The sequence below is a fragment of the Chiloscyllium plagiosum genome, unplaced genomic scaffold (genome assembly GCF_037043375.1).
Source record: "Chiloscyllium plagiosum isolate Xiang-an unplaced genomic scaffold, Cpla_swu_hap1 HiC_scaffold_2, whole genome shotgun sequence".
Classification (NCBI taxonomy): domain Eukaryota; kingdom Metazoa; phylum Chordata; class Chondrichthyes; order Orectolobiformes; family Hemiscylliidae; genus Chiloscyllium; species Chiloscyllium plagiosum.
In genome coordinates, this window is record NW_028270140.1 from 109,612,116 (window position 1) to 109,632,101 (window position 19,986).

Below are 19,986 nucleotides of genomic sequence, written 5' to 3' on the forward strand. Positions count from 1 at the left end.
CCTGAGGCCACTGAAGATGTTACCGAGTAGGGTGATGAAACACCTGGAAATGAACCTTCCAGCTCAGCGAACAAACCTACATCCAGAACCTCAACCTGAGCTACAAATCTTCTCAAAATTCAAAGTCTGTAGTTTGAGGCACTACTGTACCTGTGCCTCACAACACACTTCACATTCAACAACCAAATATATGAACAAATCAACGGCACACCCATGGGCTCACCCATCTCTGGACTCGTAGCAGAAGTGGTAATGAAAAGATTAGAACAAACAGTCTTACCGCAAATTCAACCCAAACTCTGGGTCAGATATGTGGATGACATCTTTGTAACCATTAAAAACACAGAAATAGAGAACACACACAGGATCACCAATGCCACACTCACAGGAATCCGATTCACGAGAGAGGAAGAAAAGGACAACCAACTCCCATTCCTAGACGTGATGATGGTACAGAGAACACCGAACGGAGAATTCACCACAAAGATATACAAGAAAGCCACACACACAGACCAAGTCCTAAACTACGAAAGCAACACACACTAAAGAAACTGCAAAAAGAGGAAGAGAACACCTATACAATGTATTCACCAAAAACAGATACCCGCGCAATTTCATCAACAGATGCCTAAGGGAAAGACAACGGAATGAGGATATGCCGCAACCCAAAGGACTAGCCACACTACCATACATCAAGAGCATTTCCAAACTGACAGCCAGACTACTGCGACCACTAGGACTCATGACAGCACACAAACCAACAGCCACTCTCAGACAACAACTCACCAGAACGAAGGACCCGATACCCAGCATGAGCAAAACCAATGTAATGTAGAAAATCCCATGCAAGGACTGCACAAAACACTACATAGGACAAACAGGAAGACAGCTAACGATCCGCATCCATGAACACCAACTAGCCACGAAACAACACGACCAGCTATCCTTAGTAGCCACACACGCAGATGACAAGCAACATGAATTCGACTGGGACAACACTTTTATTATAGGACAAGCCAAACAGAGAACAGCCAGGGAATTCCTAGAGGGATGGCACTCATCCACAGATTCAATCAATCAATAAGCACATTGACCTGGACCCAATATACCGACCACTGCAGCGGACAGCTGGAACTCACAACCGGAAGCGGCAGATTCAAACCACTACAAATGCCGGAGGAAAGATCACAGAAGTGCTTCACAGGAGGCTCCCAAGCACTGAGGATGTCACCTAGACAGGGGACGATACGTCTGCAACACAAATTCCCAGCTCGGCGAACAGAACCACAACAACTTCTCAAAACTCACTATGACCTTCTTCTGACAAATCCATACTTACTATCCCTAATTAACTCATGCCTTTCCAAGTGGATATTAATTCTCTCCTTCAGCATTTTCTCCAATTGTTGACCCAACAATTTCCTAGTTTATCTCCATCATCCTTCTTGAAAAGTGAAACCAAATAAGCCATCCTCCAGTCCACTGGCACTTCTTTGTGACCAGAGAGGATTTAAAATTTTATGTCAGAGTCCCTGCAATTTCCTGCCTCATCTCCTACAGCAGCCTGGGATGCAATTCATTCAGACCATTTTTAAACCTGACAGAGACTGCAATACCTCTCCATTTCCTATGTCAAACTCTACAAGTTTTTCACAGTTCTTTTTCCTGAATTCTGGATCTACATATATTGAGACCAAAAATAATTCCCTTGGATACATTTCAAGAGATCCACTTGTCTAAACCCTTAGCACTATGACTATCCCAATTTACGTTGGGGAAGTTGAAATCTCCTAGTATTACGTAGTTATTACTCTTACACAAGTCTGTGAAGTGTCTACATATTGGCTCCACGATTTCCAATTGATTCTTTGGTGAGCTATAAAACACTTCCAGTAAAGTGACTGACCTTTTAACGTTCCTAAGTTCTACCTGCAAAGCCTTGTTCGAGGACCCTTCCAAGTGATCATCTTTCCTTACTGCAGTAAATTGAGCCTTTAATTAATAGTACTACACCACCATCCTTTTAAACCCTCCACTGTCTCGTCTAAAGATTCTATATTTTAATGTTGTCAGTTGCCAATCCAGCTCTCCCCTCAACAATGTTTCCATTATGGCAACAATATCACAATTCTATGTGTCAAACCTTTATCTCATCAGAAACAAAAACAGAAGGTGCTGGAAAAGCTCAGCATCTGTGAAGAAAAATCAGAGTTAATGTTTCAAGTCCAGTGACCCTTCCTCAGAACTGACAGTCGCTCGGAAAATGCTGGTTTATATGCAGAAGATAGGGAGGGTGTAAAGATAGGTGAGGATAGAGCCCAAACAGAGCGAAGAACATTTGGACAAAGGAGTGATAACAATCTGGCAAGGTGAGTGAAAAGCTGTTAATGAAGACTGTTAGTGGCTAACAATAGGTAGTGTACAAAAGTTTTTTAAAAATCACAATGCCAGGTCATAGTCCAACAAGGTTATTTGGAAGCACTTGCTTTCAGAGTGCTGCTACTTCATCAGATAGCTGTGGAACAGGATCATTAGACACAGAATTTAATCGCAAAAGATTAGTGTCACGCAACTGAACTGTAATCTTTTGCTGTAAATTCTGTGTCTTATGATCCTGTTCCACAGCTGCCTGATGGATCAGCACTCAAAGCTAGTGCTTCCAAATAAACTTGGAATATAATCTGGGTGTTGTAATTTTTAACTTTGTCCATCCCAGTCCACACTGGCTCCTCTATAGCAATAGGTACTGTGTAATGGCAGACTATGTTATTTTGTTATCACAAGATGGATAGATTTTTGATCAGTAATCAAGGGTTACAAGGAAAGTGAGGAGGTGAAGACTGTCAGCCAAGATCCAATTGAATGAGTAGGCTTGAGGGGCTGCATAGCTGACTCCTACTCTTATTTCTTATGATCTTATACATAGCTACTAAGTACTTAATCAAGACCAATCACTCACGCGAAAATGTGCCAAACTTCAAACTTGCCCTCTTTCTGCAGTACAATAATTTGCAGTACAACAAATATCTCCACAGACAGGCACAAGACAGAGATATCCACAAAACAGTAAAATACAGGCTTTATTCACAATTCATCATTGATTTTTCTCTTCAAGTAACTTTGTAAGCATTTTTGTTTTTCCATTTGACAGAAGTGTCTCTGAAAAAGATAATGAAACTGCACACCATCCAGACAAAACCAAAAAGAGAAATCCTGAAATTTACCAGATTCCTAATAAATCTAATGTCTGAAATTTTAAAAGGCACTCAGTTCTTCAATTACACACTGATGAAGATACACAAAGGAAGAAAACGATTATCTCAAAGTTGATTGCGGCAAATCAGGGATGTGGAGGTGTGGAGAACATGCCTAAAAAGTGAGAGAAGCAATCAGAAAGCAGGCAGATGTTAGTAATATTTATAAATACAACCAAACTTGAATGACAATTCAGAACATATCAACAAAAAGAAAAAAATCATGAAGTGAATAAACTGAATCAGTGAAATGATTATTAGTAAGGTCCTCAGTAATTTGAGTGAAATACAACTTTAAACAATAAAAACTAGATGATAATTCATGACAATAATTAAAATTATTTTTTGATTACCTCTAATAGATTAAGGTTTATATTTTTAAGTGTCATGTCTGATAGTATGACTGTCAGGTTATTGCCTCAGACTAGTCAGAGTCAACGCTCCCAATTTTGGTACTGTTCTTATCATTTCTAAAGGAGAAAGTGAGGACAGCAGATGCTGGAGATCAGAGTAGAGAGCGTGACGCTGTAAAAGCGCAACAGGTCAGGCAGCATCCATGGAACAGGAAAAATCAAGTTTCAGGCATAAGCCCTTCACCAGGAATGTATTTCTAATACCTAGGTGGATGCCAGGTGGTCCGTTTGGTTTCATTTCCGGGTTGAGATTTTGCAGTGATTGATGCAACTGATTGGCTGACTAGGACATTTCAGGGAGCAGTTGAGAGTCCATGAGACTACACAAAGTAGAAACAGGAACAGGCTGTTCAGCCCCTCGAGACTGCTCCATCATTCAATATTCAGTGGGGGGTAGGGGGAGGTGTTGGACCGTGTTGGGGGTGGGGTTGCACCGGGTTGGGGGGCAGGTTGGAGGCGGGTGCTTGCGCACTTTGTGCGGGGGGGGGGGGGAAGCAGGGGCAGTGTTGGAGCGAGGGGGCAGTGTTGGGGGCAGGGTGTCGCGTGCTGTGTGCTGCTGCATCTCCTGAATAGGGAGCAGACTTTAAAACTCCGAGCCCCAGAGGAAAGGCATTTAAATCGATTTTCCGAATAATCAATTATCCGAATGAAATAGTGCCTGCCCATCTTGTTCAGATAATTGAGTTTCCACAGTAAAAAGGACCAGTCCCACAGTTCTCCATGTCAAGCATTTCCGAAGACACTCAACCCTTTGAGAGAAGAAATTCCTCCTTATCTCAGTCTTAAATAACACAATTTTATTCTGAAACTATGACTTTGGTCCTAGGAGCTCCCATGAAGTAAAATCTCCCTTCAACATTTACCCCGTCAAGTCCGTTAAAAGAACCTTATATGTCTCAGTGAGATCACCTCTCATTCTTCTACATGATGGAGAGTAGAGTCCCAACTCTCTTGCCCTTTGTTCATAAGACAATCCCTCCACACCTGGGATCATGCTAGTGAACATTTTCTGAACTACCTTCAATAAAATATCAATCCTTAAATAAACAGAACCAAAGTTGCTTGCAGTACGTGGTCTCACCACCACCTTGTATAGTTACAGCAAGACTTCCCTACACTTATACACCAACCCTCTTGCATTATGCACCAACATTCCATTAGCCTTCCTGATTACCTGCTGCACATGTGCTAACTTTCTATATTTTGTGGATAAGTAGCCCCAGTCCCTTCATGTTGCAGCTATCAGTTGCTTTTCTTTATTTCAATATTTCTTTATTTCATTCTCCCTTCCAAAATGAACAACTTCACATTTTCCCACATTGTCGTCCATCTGCTAACTTTTCGCCACTTAATTAATCTATTAAGGCCTCTCTATAATCCAGTTGTATCCCCTTCGCAACTTAGCATGTCACCTATTTTTGTGCTGTCTGCAAATCTGGCTACAGTATATTCGCTTCCTTCTTCCACTGACCCCCCACTGATTGCAGATTGCCAATCCGAAAAAGAATGCTGATCCTCACTTTCCGTTTCCTACCCATTTGCCAATTCTCTATCCACGTTAACATGCAACCGCTGACACCATGGGCTCTTATGTTTTGACTTAATCTCTTGAGAGGTCCCATCCGGACACCTTTTGGAAATCCAAACACAACACATTCAGTAGTTCATCTTTATCTACTCCACACTGCTATGGGTCTGGAGTCACATACAGGGCAGCCCTGGTTAGGATAGCAGATTTCCTTCCATGAAAAAGATGAATGAACCAGATAGGTTTTTTCTGATAAACAGCATGGTCATTATTAGATTCTCAATCCCAGAAATTTATTGAATTCAAATCTCACCATATGCAATGGCAGAATTTGAACCCAGGTCCCCAAAACATTAGCTGAGTTTCTGGTTTAATAGACAAGCAAAAATATCACTTTGTTATCACGGCCCCATAAGTGTTCATTAATTGGAAATGTGTTGCTGGAAAAGCGCAGCAGGTCAGGCAGCATCCAGGGAACAGGAGAATCGATGTTTCGGGCATAAGCCCTTCTTCAGGAATGAAATTTTAGTAGGCTGAAATTTTAGTGACAGATGGGCTAAACCTAACAGTGGAAATGAGTGATTGTATGGAGGTGGAAAAATGGTGTTATTATGATGGCGTGGATTTGAAGTCAGAAGCATTACTTAAGGTTAGATAGGATATTGAGGTTGTGATAGTTTGACTGAGTCTAGAATGATGGGGAGGATTTTAATTTTGAGTTTAGGGCAAGAAGTTTGAGGCAATGCCAGAAGATTTTTATTCTCCTCCATGTTTAATTGGAGGAACTATCAACTGAATCAAGATTTAGTAGCAGGACAATACAGAAAGTTGGATAGGTTTTCTTTTAATTCCTGAAGCCCTCATTCCTGAAGAAGGGCTTATGCCCGAAACGTCGATTCTCCTGTTCCCTGGATGCTGCCTGACCTGCTGCGCTTTTCCAGCAACACATTTCCAGCTCTGATCTCCAGCATCTGCAGACCTCACTTTCTCCTCAAAGTGTTCATTAATTGCCAATTGTCTAATTCATAACATGGGTGAGTTGATGGTGGTTTTATTAAAAGAAAACCTATCCAACTTTCTGTATTGTCCTGCTACTAAATCTTGATTCAGTTGATAGTTCCTCCAATTAAACATGGAGGAGAATAAAAATCTTCTGGCATTGCCTCAAACTTCTTGCCCTAAACTCAAAATTAAAATCCTCCCCATCATTCTAGACTCAGTCAAACTATCACAACCTCAATATCCTATCTAACCTTAAGTAATGCTTCTGACTTCAAATCCACGCCATCATAATAACACCATTTTTCCACCTCCATACAATCACTCATTTCCACTGTTAGGTTTAGCCCATCTGTCACTAAAATTTCAGCCATGCTTTTGTTAACCTACAAAATTTAATTTTCCAAGGCTGTTGGCTTGCTTCCCTCATCTTCCACCAATCACAAACTTAAGCTCTTCCAACTTTTAGCTACCCCATCATCCAACTTGGATGCATCCACCTTGTACTTGATAGTCTATAATCAGCTCCAGGTCCAATGCTCCGGCTTTAAAAGAACCAGAGTTCAAATCCTGCCCCAAATACTCAAAACTCTGCATTACTCAAACTATGACCATTTTTTTCTTTTTCACATCCCACATTTGTCAATAGTTGATGTTGTCTTCTGACAAAACATTGAGTTTTTACTCACTGGAAAAACGAGAGGAGATGTTTTGAAACAAAAGCCCAAGGAGTCTTCTTTGGGTAGATGTTGAGAGGATGCTTTCTCTGAAGTAGTAAGTTTGCAGATCACACCAAAATTGGAGGTGAAGTGGACAGTGAAGAAGGTTACCTCAGAGTAAAATGGGACCTTGAACAGATGGGCCAATGAGTAGCGGATGGAGTTGTATTTAGATAAATGTGAGGTGCTGCATTTTGGAAAGGCAAATCAGGGCAGGACTTATACACTTAATGCTAAGGTCTTAGGGAATGTTGCTGAACAAAGACCTTGAAGTGCAGATTCACAGTTCTTTGAAAGTGGAGTCGCAGGTAGATAGAATAGTGAAGGCGGCATTTTGTACGCTTTCCTTTATTGGTCAGAGCACTGAGTATAGGAGTTGGGAGGTCATGTTGCGGCTGTACAGCACATTGGTTAGGCCACTTTTGGAATACTGCATACAATTCTGGTGTCCCTCCTATAGGAAGGGTGTTGAAAGGGTTCAGAAAAGATTTACAAGGATGTTGCCTGGGTTGGAGCTACAGGGAGAGGTTGAGTAGGCTGGGGCTGCTTTCCCTGAAGCATCGGAGACTGAGGAGTGACCATAAAGAGGTTTATAAAATCATGACGGACATGGATATGGTAAGTAGACAAGGTATTTTTCCCTGGGGTGGGGGAGTCCAGACTAGAGGGCATAGATTGAGGGTGAGAGGGGAAAGATTTAAAAGGGAGCTAAACGGCAACGTTTTCACACAAAGGGTGGTGCGTGTATGGAATGAGCTGTCAGAGGAAGTAGTGGACTCATAAATAAAAATTGCAGATGCTGGAATCTAAGGTAGACTAGCAGGAGGCTGGGAGAACACAGCAAGGCAGGCAGCAACAGGACAGAAGAAACACCCAAAATGTGGACTTCTCCACCTCTTGATGTTGCCTGTCTTGCTGTGTTCTCATCAAGAGGTGGAGAAGTCCACATTTTGGGTATAACATTTCTTCCGTCCTGTTGCTGCCTGCCTTGCTGTGTTCTCCCAGCCTCCTGCTTGTCTACCTTAGATTCCAGCTTCTGCAATTTTTGTGTCTCTAACCAAGTTTATACCACTGCAAAGTTTCTTCAAAGGATGCTCCCTCAAAGTCCTGGAAGAGTTTAAAGGGATATAGGCAAAATGCTGGTAAATGTGACTAGATTAATTTCAGATATCTGGTCAGCAGGGACGAGTTAGATTCTGTTTCCATGCTATAATCTTCATGACTCTATAAGTGAAGTGAATCGAAAGACAGGGAATACAGTTTAAAAATAACAGATCTCATATTTAAGACAGAAATAAGAATGCATTTGAGCAAGAATGTGTGTAACTGAAGAATCACTTTTCCTCTTTTTAATTCAACTATTTTGAAGTAAAAATTAACATTCCAGCAAAGCAATTTGTGACATTACACTCAAGTTGCTATGTAAATACAAATTGTAGCAGCTGACCTAACCACATCATCGGTTCTGGGATTTGACTTGACCAGGCATAAGTTAAACTAGGATCATAACAATTCACATCATTCAAATATTCCAACAAGAACTAATTTCTATTGTACACACTTGCATATATCTTCTGCCAGCACCAATTTCACGTTTGAAAATACTCACTCTCTCCAGGTTTTTAGTTATAAACTTGACAGATTCACGCTTATCCCCCTTCCCAGACTCAAATGGACAGCCCGTATACAAGTCTTTGATCTCCATCCTCCAGTGCTTTTCCACAATTCTCTAAACACTCGTGTTCTCATCATCCCCACCTTATAACTTAATGTCATTTGCACACATCATAAAATATGGACTTTCTGCTTAGTTAAAAGAACCATGACAAGCAATCCTTGGCGCAAACCAACTTTGACTTTGTAACTCTCACTCAGCCTCCACTACTTGTTATACTTTTCTTGGCTGTCAATCATTTCTTCTTATATAGAGAGGATATAGCAGTGTTGACAAAGTTTTTTTTAAAAATCACAATGCATTCAAAACCAATGGAAAGAGTTCTGAACATACGTATAAGTCAATTTCAAATAGATAGTGACACCATAACTAGCAACTGCATCAAGATTACTACCAAAACTAAACAAGGAAATTAAGGTGCTTGCACTCAAAAGTGTTATTGTAGCATATCATCACAGGTAACCAAAAATGACAATCATAGGGCTTGATCAAAATCCTAAAAAGGTGCAAATACAGAATTGGAATTACAAACCAATCGATGAAACATTAGCATTGACACACAGACAACAAGATCGATAGAAGAGCCTAGTCCTATACTTAAATCGGAGTTGGAAAAAATCAAAACCACAACATTATGAGTTAAACATCAGTATGAATAACAAAAGTTCACTTATAATCATGGTATTGTAAGATTGTAATAAGTATTTTAAAATAGTCATTAGCTTTACAAACAGAGTAGGTCATTCCGCACGACCGTGAGCAACTGAGAGCTGATATCCAGGAATCACAAAACACACACTTTCCGATAACCTGTAATATTCTAACTTCCAGGACGCAAGTCTGACAGCAGCGTTGGCACATACCTTCCTGATCAAATTCATAAAAGTATATTTTTAAACTTCGGAATAACTCAGTTCTTTTCAAATGATTAAGCATTCGCATTCCCAGTTCATTTTATGACACAGCTGATCTACTGCAAATCAAACTATTCTCCCAAATGAAGCGATTCACAACAGACACGTTCAAGCGATATAACAGCAGTAACAAGTAAACAAAAGCAAAAAAGGTCAAAAATCTATCCAGATTTCCTGATTTCCTCCAACAGTCACAATACATTTCAGATATCCGCAGACAACCTCCAACGTCATTCCAGGTCCTGTAAAGTATCAGTAACGTAGAATATTCCAGCATTACAGTATCAAACAAATTAAAAGTGTACATTGCTCAATAGTGAGGCAATTTTGAACGTTTCTAACATTCAAAACCTCAATTTGTATGTGGTAAATACTAGCTAGGAAATGAGCTTCCGGCTAAGTGAACCATGAATTCACACTCCTCGTTAGCAACAGATAAAGTATGTTGTGTTGTCTTCTTTTCTATTAGCTTTATGTTTACAATTATTTTAGGTCAGGTGTGATGGCAGGCCTACGGCTCTGGTTCTTTGTTCTCAAGAACCTTCTTTCCCTCCCTCCTGGCCCCCCTTGACAAGCCCCTGGGCCGCTGTCTGGTGCAGGCCGTTTCTCGCTCATTACTCACTGGTTGGTTGGGGGAGCCGTAAGCGGGATCGCCACTTCTTCCTCTTCAAACTCATGCCCGTCGAAAGAATCCACTTCGTCCGGGGGCATGGGGAGAGCAGGAGTGTTGGTGAGAGGGGCAGCCCCGACAGTAGGTTCGGAAAGGAACGGAGCCGGAGGCGGTGGTGGTGATGATGATGATGGTGGTGGCGACGACGATTCAGACTCGAGAGGCCGCACGGAGCTCAATTCCGGCACTTTCTGCGGGGAAGACTGGAAAACAGCCGTCTCGCCATCTGCGCCCGGAGCCGCCACGGTCGGAGCCGCCACGGTCACAGCCGCCGCCAATAGGCACTCGTTCCCGACTTCCGCCGCCATCATGGTCACAGCCCCGCGAACTGGCGCACACACACAATAACAGGGGGGTATCGGAGGGGCGGGTGGAAGAAGAAAAACTTTTTATGTCTAAAACCATCAACATGCGACAGGAGTGGGGTGGGGAAAGTGGAGACGCAACTTTAGCACGGGAGCAGTCGGCGGAGAGGAGAGTTCATGACTTCATCAGTCTTCCGTCCGTCCGTCCGCCCGCCAGTCAGTGACAGGGGAGGTTGGAAGCCGCAAGGCCACTCACTCGCTCCGGGTGGGTGGGGAGCGAACGAGGGGGGTGGGCGCTTGCTCACTCAAACTCCGGCTCCAAACGGGTGAAGGCTGGAGCGCGAGACGCAGCTCGCGGTGCAGCCGTTGAACAGTGGCTAGCGCACGCGATCCAGACGGTTCAGGTCCGCGGCCCAGCTTCTCAGTCACAACACAAGACACACAGTAAGTGTAAATGAAGAATATCCTTTCTCACACACACTCCTCGCCTCTTGCGCAACTTTACTTGTGCTATATCCGTTTCAGGCCCGAGAAATCGACTTCAATCCGGGGAAACGATGTGCTCTGCAATCCCGCAACACTTCGGGCTACAGAAATCGGGATGCGTGGGCATATCGTGTGTGTGTCTTTGTGTGCAAAAGAAAGACAATGAAGGAAGCTGATTGTTAGTCTTCGTTTTTAGGGATTACGTTTATTCGCTCTGACTGAAAACGTAAAGACTGTTGAGCTGGATGTTACTTCTGATAAGATATCCTCGGGCGTTTACGTCACGTGTGATTTGTCTTACTCCCGATCCTGAGATCTCACTGAGGAGTCTTCCTCGATGTCGACAACCGAGTATCAAATGTCCAACTTCCGCATCTTTTCTATAAACGAACATGAATGAGGTTGTTGTGCGAAAGTCAACAAACCTCAACTTCCTTATTTATTTTTATCACAAGCTTTTTTTAAAAAAAATCAAAGTTACTTATCAACTAGTAACCTACTGAATATGTAAACATTATTTTAAATACGTTTCACAGGGAAACACACCAGTCCACATTAACTTGTTTACTGTCAGAGTAGTAGTTGGAACCACATATAGAATCATAGAAAAACTAATGGACAGGGGAAGACCAACTGATCTATTAGCCCTGCCAATCACAGTTATGTTGCAATTAAATACAATATAGACTTTATTTATAGACTCAGAGATGTACAACATGAAAATAGATCCTTCGATCCACCTTCTGGATTAGAGTGGTGCTGGAAAAGCACAGCAGTTCAGACAGCATCCGAGGAGCAGGAAAATCGACGTTTCGGGCAAAAGCCCTTCATCAGGAATACAGGCAGAGTGCCTACAGAGTGGAGAGATAAATGAGAGGAGGGTGGGGGTGGGGAGAAAGTAGCATAGAGTATAATAGGTGAATGGGGGTGGGGATGGAGGTGATAGGTCAGGGAGGAGAGGGTGGAGTGGATAGGTGGAAAAGGAGATAGGCAGGTAGGACAAATCCGGACAAGTCATGGGGACAGTGCTGAGCTGGAAGTTTGGAACTAGGGTGAGGTGGGGGAAGGGGAAATGAGGAAACTGTTGAAGTTCACATTGATGTCCTGGGGTTAAAGTGTTCCGAGCCGAAAGGTGAGGCGTTCTTCCTCTAGGCGTCGGGTGGTGAGGGAGCGGCAGTGAAGGAGGCCCAGGACCTGCATGTCCTTGGCAGAGTGGGAGAGGGAGTTGAAATGTTGGGCAACAGGGCGGTGTGGTTAATTGGTGCGGGTGTCCCAGAGATGTACCCTGAAGTGGTCTGCTATGGGGATGCCTAAACTTAACTCTGCTTAACTCTTATCTGCTCATACCTTATACACTTTCTCAAGATAAGGAGACCAAATCTGCACACAATATACCAGGTGTGGCTCATCAATGCCCTGCATTATTGCAGCAAGACATCCTTGTTCCTGCACTTAAACTGTCTCACTATGAAGGCAATATACAGTTTGCTGTCTGCTGCCTATTTACAATTAGAGAAACTCTACAATGTAGAAAGAGGCCATTCGATCCATTGAGTCCATACTGATCCTCAGAGCATCCCACCTAGACCTAGGCCCCCATGCATTTACCATGGCTAATCCATCTAGCCTGCACATCTTCAGATTTGGGGAGGAAACCAAAATACCTGGCAGAAACCCATATGGACAGAACTCTAGGGAGAATGTGCAAATTCCACACACACAGTCAGCCTCGGCTGGAATCAAATCTGAGTCTCTTGGCACTATGAGGCAGCAGTATTAACCACTGAGCTACCATGCTGCCCATTTTCAGTGATTGGTGCATATGCACACTCAGTTCTTGTTGAACATTCCCTTCTCTCAATTTACAGCCATTCAAATAATAATCTGCCTTCCTATTTTTGCTACCAAAGTGGAGAACCTCACATTTATTATACTGCATCTTCCTACCTTACTCCCACAGCCTTTCCAAATCACACTGCCACATCTCTGTGTCATCCTCACAGCTCACCCTTTCCACCCAGTTTTGTGTCATTTGCAAATTTTGAAACATTTAGTCCTTTAACATACATCGTGAATAACTGGGGTCCTTGTACTGATTCCTGTGGTACCCCACTAGTCACTGCCTGACATTCAGAAAAAACCCACGTTTTCCTCCTCTTTGTTTCAAGTCTACGAATCAATATTCTATCCACCTCAATACACTACCCCAATCGCATGCACTTCAATTTTACACATTAATCTCCTGTAGGACTTTGTTGAAAGCCTTCTGAAAGACCAAATAAACCACATGCACTGGTTCCCATGATCAACTCTACTAGTTACAGCCTTGAAAAATTCCAGTAGATTTGTCAAGCACAGTTTCCCTTTTGCAAATCCGTGCTGAATGTGTCTGCTTCTACCACTATTTCTAAGTGCTTTGCCATGAAATCCTTGATAAAGGACTCAAGCATCTTCTCTAATTCCAACATCAGAATCACAAATCTATGATTCCCTGGCTACTTTGTATCCTTGTATCCTGCACCTTTTCAAATAGTAGAGTCACATTAGCTACCCACCAATCTGTAGGAACTGTTCAAGAGTCTAAAGAATCTTGGAAGATGACCACCAATGCATCCATTATTTCTATGACTGCTTCCTTAAGTACTCTTTGATGTTGATTATCAGGCCCTGGTAGATTTATCAGTCTCCATTCCTATAAATTTCTCCACTGCACTTGTCTCCAATTTTGTTTTACCTTCTGGCCACTGTTAGGTCTAAACCATGTAGTTTTTGACTTAGATTGGGATCAGATAGAGTACCAAATTTTCAAAGCTATATGATTGTCAACAAAAAAATTGCATCCTTTATTCTCCATGCTTGCTTCTGTTCTGAAATCCACCTCCTCTATTTGTCACCTCCAGACTCAAATCTTCTGATGCTCCACCATTCCTATTCTCTACTGTGTGCAAATGTCAGCTGGTTTGCTGGTGTCTGTTGTACCAGGCTCAATTCAAGTGCAGGCAAACAGGATTAGTTTTGTTTGGGAAATCTGCTCAGCATGGAAAGGTTGGACCAAAGGATCTGTTTCTGTTCTCTATGACATTGTTCCTTTCCTTTCTGATTTATGTTCGCTCATTGTTCCTCACCCAAAGCCTCCAATTTAAAATTTGAATTTTTTTGTTTAATTATCTTTTTAGGCTTGTCCCCTTCCTCTGCAATGTATAACTTAACTTGGCTTCCCTACCTCCCACTCCTGTGACTGTAATCCATTTTCTCATGCTTATTATTAAAGCAAAATACCATTAAAGCTAGAAATCCAAAATAAAAATGGAAAATGCTGGAGACATTCAGCAGGTCTGGTAACATCTGTGGAGAGAGAAACAGTTAACATTTCATTAATATATACTATTTGTTAAAACCAACGGATATACTTCTGAAGTTGTAAAATCATGGATGGGAAGCCAGAACAATGAGGCAATTTTCACAGAAATGCTGCCTTTCAAAGCATAGGAAACCAAGCAGAAGTTGTTTTTAGACATTCTGCTTCAAAACGTAGAGAAGAAAAGAACTTAAGAAAGAGGAGTAGACGTGTGCCATCAAGCCCTTCAAGCCCATGTGCCTTTTCGTACAATATTGGGTGATCTTAAGCATCGTTTTCCTATACTTTATCCCTATATCCCTTGAAGCTTATGTAGAAATCGATCAATCTCACTCTTGAACACAATCAATGACTAACAGCCCTCTGGGGTAGACATTTCCAAAGAGACAGTACTCTGTGAATGAAGAAATTGTTCCAACTACCACCTTCTTCTGAGATAGTTAACCCTGGTTCTTGACATTCCAGACAGATGAAACATGGTTCCGACATTTATCCTGTCAATCCCTGTTAGAATTTTGTATGTTTGAATGAGTTCCCGTCTCATTCTTCTGAAGTCCGGAGGATACAGATCCAGTTTACTTCACCTTTCCTCATACAACAATCCCATCATCCCAGGAATTAGTTTGGTGAAACTTTGTTGTCCTCCCTCGATGTGAAGAATATCTTTCCTTGGCTAAGGAGACTGAAACTGCACATTGTGCTCCTAAGTCTCCATATTAAATTGCAATAAGGTTGTATACTCAAATTCTTTTGTATTAAAGGCCAACTTACTTTTGATGTCTTAATTATTTGTAGTACCTACATGTTTACTTTCAGCAACTCGAGAACACCCAAGTCCCTTTGAAGTTCAACACTTCCCAATCTTTAACGTTTAAGAAAAACTCTATTTCTGTTTTTCGAATCGAAGTGGATAACCTCACTTTTCTCTGCATTCTACACTACCAAATCTTTGCCCACTCACTTATTTCTCCAAATCCCCTTGAAATGTACTAGCACCCTTCTCACAGCTTGCACTTCGGTCTAATTTTGTTTCATCTGCAATATCAGAAATATTACATTTGATCTCCATATCCAAGTCATTGATATATATTGTGAATGGCCTAGTTCCAAGCAATGATCCTTGCGATTCCCCACTAGTCGCAGCCTGCCAATCAAAAATGACTCATTTATTCCCACAAATAAAAGTGAAGCACTGCAGATGTTGGAGATATGAAACAAAACAAAGTTCTGGAGAAACTTTGCAAATCTGGCAGCTGCTGGGTATTTGAAATAAAAATAGAAAGTTCTGTAGAGACTCTACAGATCTGGTAACATCTGTGGAAAGTGAAACAAAGTTAACATTTAGTTTGATTATAACCCTTCTTTGGAAGAGTTTCCACAGCCCTTTCTGTTTTTATTTCATTTATCCTGAATTTATGTATGGATTAATGGGCAGAAAACAATCCAGTGCTATCCAAACTCTTATGTGGAACCTTTTCAAACATGTTCTTCAAATCTAAATATTCCATATAAGTTGGTTCCTTTCACCTAATCTGCTGGTTACATCCTTAGTTTCAAACAGTTTTGTCAAACATGATTTCCCTTTAATAAATCTGTCCTATCAGTCAAGTAGAGGTTGATTTTTATTTATCTCCTCTTACTTTCAATCATACTCCTGCCTCAAATGCTCCCATGTTTTACTTAAACTTGTACTGGCACCTGTCAAATGCATTATAGCCAGTCTGGACATTTTTCAAATTCCACAATACCAAATAAAACGTTCATAATCAGGCATCTGACTAGAAAATAACACCTTTACTACACCTTGATTACTTTCTAACATTAATCAAGGTTGCTTTCCTGCATTTTGCAAATTAACTTTATGCTGGAGAATGCAAGTGGCAATTCCTAATCTCAGGATATATCTTAATTTCTACCAATGGAAACTTTGTTCATAACTGTCCCTTAAGGAATCCAGTCTGAAGTACACTGCAGGTTAGGAGCTGTAGCCAGGATTGACAAATCAAAAATTATTAATGTAATAGAATGCCGCCTTCATGAATTAAGGTAAAGATGAGAAGACTTGCATATCTATGTGAAGAGATTATTAGAGAGCAGTTAGAAATGGATATAGGTGGTGAAAGACCAACTGCCTTCACGAAAGGCTGCTGCTCTGTCTGGAGAATATAATTTCAGAGTGGTTGGATTATACTGTTAGTTTTTGCATTGGAATTTATTTTTACTTTGTGGCATGTGGGCATTCCTGGCTACATCAGTATTTATTGCCCATCCATCATTATCTTTGATAAGATTGTGGTGAGCTGCCTTCTTGAGCCATTGCATTATCTGGAAGGTTGGTATACATACAGTATAGTGTGGAAGGGAATTCCAGAATTTTCTTTACCCAGTAACAGTGAAAGAATGGTGATAGAGTTCCAAGGCAGGATGGTGTGTGACTTGGAGGGGATACTGCAAGGTGGTGACGCCCTTTGACCATCTTTGTGGTAGAGGTCACGGGTTTGGAATGTTCTATTGAATGAGCCTTGCTGTTGCTGTGCATTGTGTAGTTGATAGACACTGTTACTACTGTGCAATTTGTGGTGAAAGGTGTGAATGTTGGAGATGGTGGATGAATTGTCAATCATCTAAGATGATTTGTCCTGTATGGTGTCAAGCATCTTGAGTTATTGTTGGAGCTGCACTCATCCAGGCAAGTAGAGGGTACTCCATTACACTCCTTACTTGTGACCTAAGATGGTAGACTGCATAGGGCACTCAGGACGTGAATTACTCACCACAGAATTCCTAACCTTGGACCTTATCTTGTAGCTACAGTATGTGTAACATTGGTCCAGTTAAGTTTCTAGTCAATTTTTAACCCCTTGGATGTTAATACTAGGGAATTCAGCAATGGAGATGCTATTGAATGTCAATGGGAGATGTTTAGATTCTCTCTTGTTGTCTTGTGTACATGTGACACAAATTATACTCAACATTTATCACTCCAATATTGCCAAAGTTCTTCTGCATATGGACTCAGACTGCTTTGCTTTCTGAGGAATTACAAATGGTGCTGAACATTGTGTAGCCATCAGCAAATATTCCCAGTGCTGACTTTATGATGAATGCAAAGTAATTGAAGAATCTGAAAGATGGTGGACCCAGGACTTGACCCTAAGGAATTCCTGTGGTGACGTGCAAAAACCATAAACACCTCCCTTTATGCTTGTATGACTTCAACAAACAGAGAACTTTTCATCTGATTCCAACCAACTTTAGTTTTACAAGGGCTCATTGATGCCATACTCAGTGAAATGTTGCAGTAATGTCAAAAGGATTCACTCCCCACATCACCTCTGGAGTTCAGCTCTTTTGTCCATGTTTGGACCAAGGCTATAATGATGTTGGGTTATGAGTGGCCCTAACAGAACCCAAACTGAGTGTCAGTTGACAGGTTATTACATAGCAGATTTTGCTGGATAGGACTGTAGACAACTTTCCACTGCTTTGCTGAAGATCAAGAGTAAACTGATTGGATAATAATTGTCGAAACATATGGTATTGGAAAAGCACAACAGGTCAGGCTGTATCGAAGGAGCAGGAGAGTCGATATTTACGGCATAAACTGTGCTGTGCTTTTCCAGCACCACACTTTTTGACTCTGAACTCCATCTTCTGCAGTATTCACTTTCTCCTTGGATAATAATTGGTTAAGTTGGGTTTGTCCTGCATTTTGTGGATAGGACATACCTGGGGAATTTTTCAAATTGCTAAGAAGATAAACCAGGGTTGTAACATTTGGAAAAGCTCGGCTAAGGACTGCATCTTAGTTCTGGAGCTAAATCTTCAAGATTACAGGTAGAATGTTGTCAGGAACTATAGCATTTGTGGTGTCCAGTGCCATTAGCCGTTCCTTGATGACTCATGGAGTTGATTCATTTGAAAACTGACATCTGTGGTGCTGTTAACCTCAGTAAAAGCCTGAGGTGTGTAATTTGCTCAGCATTTCTGGCTGATGATGGATGCAGATACTTTAGATTCATGTTTTGCACTTTTGTCCTGGGCTCCCCTATCATTGAGGATAGGGATATTTGTGAACACTCCTCCACCATTAAGATGCATTAATGATGAAAGTATAACAATAAGGACAGATCACAACTTTAAAATGGAGTTTTGAGATCCCATGACTTCTAATCCTGCTCGTGTTAAAGATTTCATTTAGTGTTAATGCTCCATCAGCAGTGTTATGAGAAAGTAACAAACAAAAAAACTCTGGCACTTAAATGCTTCCACTTATATTTATTTGTGTTTCTGAGCCTTGAATTTGCTATCACTGTTGCTGCTTATTTCTTGGAGAGCATTAGAGCCTTTTATTACAGAGATTATGTTGACATCTCCTTATAGCATGATAAAATAAAGACGACATTACATTCTATTAGAAAAAGAAAGATGTAATAAATACAATTGGTGCTTTTAGTTGCTTTACTCACTACTTTGTTGCTTTATCATTTATATCTTCACATGATAGATTGAGTACCGTCATCAAAATAGCAACTTAATCACACTCAATGTGAGCTATTTTGAGTACACACCAACGCTAATTCCATCATTGTATTCTCCCTTGGGAAATTAGAAGGAAAATCCTTCTGTGTTAATCAAGAATCCGTTTTTTTCTATTTTCTTTTAATGTTCCAATTTGATCACCATATATATTTATTTATCCAACTCTTACAGTCTAAATCATTGTATTATAAGTTGCCAACCATTTTAAGAAGAACCTATGAATGCTAAAGTAAGCTGATGATTCTTCTGGATTTATGAATTAATCAAATTGGTCCAAATTAATGCATATTTCTGCAAAATAGCATGACATAAGAGAAACACTCGCAACAAATTACTTTTGAAAGAAACAGTTGTTTTCTAAACAGATATAGTAGTCTATCTGTACACAGTAAGCTTCCATGAGTGAATGATTGTATCAGTTTTCCTTGGGATGGGTTGAGGTATAAACATTGGCCAGAACCTCAGAAGGACTCAAATTCATCTTCATATAGTGCTATAGGATCTTTTTATATCAATAGGCCTCATTTCAGTATCCATCTAATGAAGAAGACTTTCATATTAGAAGTGTCACTTTGGTGATGTGCTGATTTTTTTTTTACAACAACAGTTTTTTTAGTTACTAACCATGGAAATTTAGCAAGGTCTAAAATTGTAAGAAAAGACATGCAATACCACAAAGATCAGTGGTAGGCCAGGAGATTAGGAAAGATTTAGAAACCAGCAAAGATTTCATTTTAAAAAAGGGAAGAACTTGAAGTTTGACAGAAAACATGCAAGAAATACACTTCTATAAGTGTACAAATAGAAAGAGCTGGTTAAAACAAGTGTTGTACCTTACATGGTGAAACTCAATAATTAATAGTGGAAAGCTGTGGATGCCACATCACTGAGTACATTCAAGAAAAAGATTGTTTTTTTTTAGATATCGATGGCATTAACATGTATGGAGAAAAGGCAGGAATATGGTGTTAAGATAGAGGGTTAACTGGGATCATATCAAATGTTGCAGCAGGCTCAAAGGGCCAAATTATCCTGCTCCTAGTTTCTATGTTTTATTAGATTACTTACAGATTACAGCCCTTCAGCCCAACAAGTCCACACCGACCCGCCGAAGCGCAACCCA

General features: G+C 40.9%; 1 protein-coding gene across 1 annotated transcript in view; it reads right to left on the reverse strand.

Moving 5' to 3' along the window:
• LOC122559261 (ras GTPase-activating protein 1) overlaps positions 1–11,009 on the reverse strand; it is a 197,249-nt gene extending 186,240 nt beyond the window's left edge. The window contains exon 1 of the mRNA XM_043708645.2: positions 10,125–11,009. Coding sequence (XP_043564580.2) covers positions 10,125–10,483 — 359 coding nt within the window. The 5' untranslated portion in view covers positions 10,484–11,009. The remainder of the gene's footprint in view (positions 1–10,124) is intronic.
• Positions 11,010–19,986: the final 8,977 nt, after the last annotated feature.